Source organism: Perkinsus marinus (genome assembly GCF_000006405.1).
Source record: "Perkinsus marinus ATCC 50983 genomic scaffold scf_1104296960350, whole genome shotgun sequence".
NCBI classification, from domain to species: Eukaryota; Perkinsozoa; order Perkinsida; family Perkinsidae; genus Perkinsus; species Perkinsus marinus.
In genome coordinates this window covers 83,712-86,561 of record NW_003206190.1, presented here as the reverse complement: position 1 = coordinate 86,561, position 2,850 = coordinate 83,712, and the positions used below count along the sequence as shown (strand labels likewise).

Below are 2,850 nucleotides of genomic sequence, written 5' to 3'. Positions count from 1 at the left end.
ACCCTTGGGAATATGAATTCTCAAAGGCCCCTGGTTCCAATGGGATTCACCTGCTGATATGTATACGAGAATTATGAGGTCGCAGTTGAGAACGTTGAGCAATATATCTCCGACGTAGCCGGAAGACACCTGAGCCGTAGTGATGCCTTGAAGAACTGAGCTGATCACTTTACATGTCCACCGAGAGTTGCCACTTGCTGAAGGGCGATGATTTTCTGGTAGTTCTCCTTCGTAACCAAATTGAATATATATCCGCCGAATATGATGAGCATTGCCGAGCCCATACCTACACTGTGTAAGGTAGCGAGACGAAGGAGTTGATGTTGTTGAGTACTGTAGCAAACTTCGCTCAGTTGGAAGTGCCAAATTTCCGTACCGTAAATCATACACATCCTGGTACAAACTCTCCCGGCAGCACCCATTATGATGGCGTGCTTGTACCTTAACACACGGCAGTTCCACACGAGAGTGTCGAGAGACAGTACCCGAGGAATTCACAGATGTAGCCTTGCAGCACTACGAAAACAAACTGGGCGTAACTGAGGGTTAGAATTCACTCGCTTTCGGAGATTGGTGAATTACGCTGCTATTGGAAAGATGTAGTGCACGATGTCAGCTTGGGAGAAGCCCTTGACTTGTCGTAAGTACTGAGCCATGTGCGGTTGACTTGGTTTAAATGCCAGTAAGAAGGTGAACAGACCTTGGAGAGCGATAGGAGATCAACTCTAACATGAACCAACTCACACACTATGAGGGATGCACGGGATGAATTGAGTGGCTGAGACCGGGGCGGGGACGGGTCCGTAAGCAAGGGTTGGGAAGGACCCTAAGATGCACATAGGGTGAGAGGACGACCTGATTTTCATCCGTGTAAGCATCTCACTTCTGAGTGTTCTCCTAGTACGCTATACTTCGTTGTTGGTGAGCCGGGAGTTGTTGGCATTAAAACTGAAGCTATCAGTGATAATGAGACTCCGGGAGTCTCCTTCCCCCCTGGGTTGATATCCTTCGGCGTGAGGTTGATCGAATAATACAACATTTGCGGTGGACCGCAGGGAAACAAAAAGGTTGTAGTGCAAGATATCTCGAGGTTGACTGCATATGATACCTTTGAGGTCAACTGTCACAGATATGCTGTGGTTGACACTGCGTTGAATCTATGAAGCTGGCTAATATCTCGAGGCTACTCGCAAAAGATTCAAAGCAGGTCCAATTCAGTGCATTCCAGGAGGTTCTAGCATCGTCGCCACTCAGAAATCTCAGGTACTTCAAAACAATCCATCCTTGAGTTTTTGGGCGCGCGCCATCTGCATTCCCTATATCAAAGGGCTTGACGGTTCGGTTGTTGGTTACTTATGAACTTCATCCTATCTGAATGCGCACACCCAACCACCGAATACATTGGGTCATGACTCAAACGATTTCACGGTATGGAGATGCGCACTTTCTTCGTTGTGACGGCGGAAAATTTTACACACATTTTGTGTTGACGCTGTGAATCTTAAAGCTGTGAGTATCTTCCGCTAAAGAAGCCGGGGAATTTGTCAGCATATACTGCCTCACATTTGGTGTATGCTCATGGACTTGTTTGTATTATGTGTTGATATTTCGTTTTACTCCGTTAAAGTGACATATTTCCCATTCCCCGAAGAGCTAACAAAGTGGGGGTATTTGCTGTTGTGTTGTAAGTAACCCGCCTGGGTGAACCGTAAAGAGTATAGGAGTGTTCAAGTTAAGATGGACGAAGACAGCAAGTTAAGAGATTCAGAAACGAGAGGTATACATCAGGGAATTTTCGATGTGGTTGTAGGGAACTGTCTCCTTTTGTGTGTTAGCTAAGAAGCTGTGCCGTTAGGGTTAGGGGAGGAGTTCGTTTGTTCTTCATGCGAATCTATCGATACGAGAGTATAAGGAGAGAAGGGCGATACTTACCGTTACTGTTACTATCAGTTGGCATTCCCTTTGTAAAGCAATGCTGTCGACTATGAATCATAGTCGTTCTGCGGCGATGGCAGCCCGCAGTGCCATCAGACCGTCCCAGAGTGCCGTAGCTGCTACCGCTTCCAGGCACTTCGCTGGAAAAACTACACCAAGTAATTTGAGCTCGTGAGTAGAGTGATACCTGTGCTACTCTTTGAGTTCCTTGACTCCTGTTTCATCTGTGTTGTTTTTTTCAGGTGGAGGTCAGTGGCAAGCTGTTGATGGCTGCACTGCGACCTGTCATGTTTCCTATGCTATGACGGATACCTCCTACATCTTCCCTATTACTCCCTCGTCCCCTGCTGCTGAGCTCGCTGAGCAGTGGTCAGAGCTCGGAGTTAAGAATGCCTTCGGTGATGTTGTGAAGATCACGCAGATGCAGTCCGAAGCTGGTGCTGCCGGTGCCCTTCACGGTGCTTTGGCTGCTGGTTCGTTGGCGACTACTTATACTGCCAGTCAAGGTCTCCTCCTTATGGTTCCCAACATGTACAAAATAGCTGGTGAACTTCTCCCTTGCGTTATGCATGTGGCCGCCAGAGCCCTTGCTGGTCAGTCCCTGTCCATTTTCGGTGATCATCAGGATGTCATGGCCGTTCGTCAGACCGGTTTCGCCATGATCAACTCTGACACTGTGCAGGAGTCGCACGATATGGCTCTCATTGCCCACTTGGCCACCCTTCGTGCTCGTGTGCCCTTCGTCAATTTCTTCGATGGCTTCCGCCTTTCTCACTGTATCGAGAAGATTGACACCATGCCTTACAACGACATGCGCAAGCTGATCGACATGAAGCCCTCAATGACCACCGTTCCCGTGCTCTTAACCCCAATCGCCCTACGTTCGCGGCACTAACAGAACCCTGACGTATATTT

General features: G+C 48.2%; 2 protein-coding genes across 2 annotated transcripts in view; one reads left to right on the top strand and one right to left on the bottom strand.

Moving 5' to 3' along the window:
* Pmar_PMAR013240 (Guanylate-binding protein, putative) overlaps positions 1-656 on the bottom strand; it is a gene marked incomplete at both ends in the record, with an annotated part of 4,750 nt that extends 4,094 nt beyond the window's left edge. Inside the window, 3 exons of the mRNA XM_002772853.1 lie at positions 169-441; positions 486-539; positions 583-656. Of these exons, the coding sequence (XP_002772899.1) occupies positions 169-441; positions 486-539; positions 583-656 (401 nt within the window). The remainder of the gene's footprint in view (positions 1-168; positions 442-485; positions 540-582) is intronic.
* A 1,352-nt stretch (positions 657-2,008) lies between these two features.
* Pmar_PMAR013239 (pyruvate synthase subunit porA, putative) lies at positions 2,009-2,830 on the top strand (the record flags this gene model as incomplete). Its single annotated transcript, XM_002772852.1, has 2 exons — positions 2,009-2,093; positions 2,178-2,830. The coding sequence occupies 2 exons, from the start codon at positions 2,009-2,011 to the stop codon at positions 2,828-2,830; spliced, it is 738 nt and encodes a 245-aa protein (XP_002772898.1).
* Between the last annotated feature and the right edge of the window lie 20 nt (positions 2,831-2,850).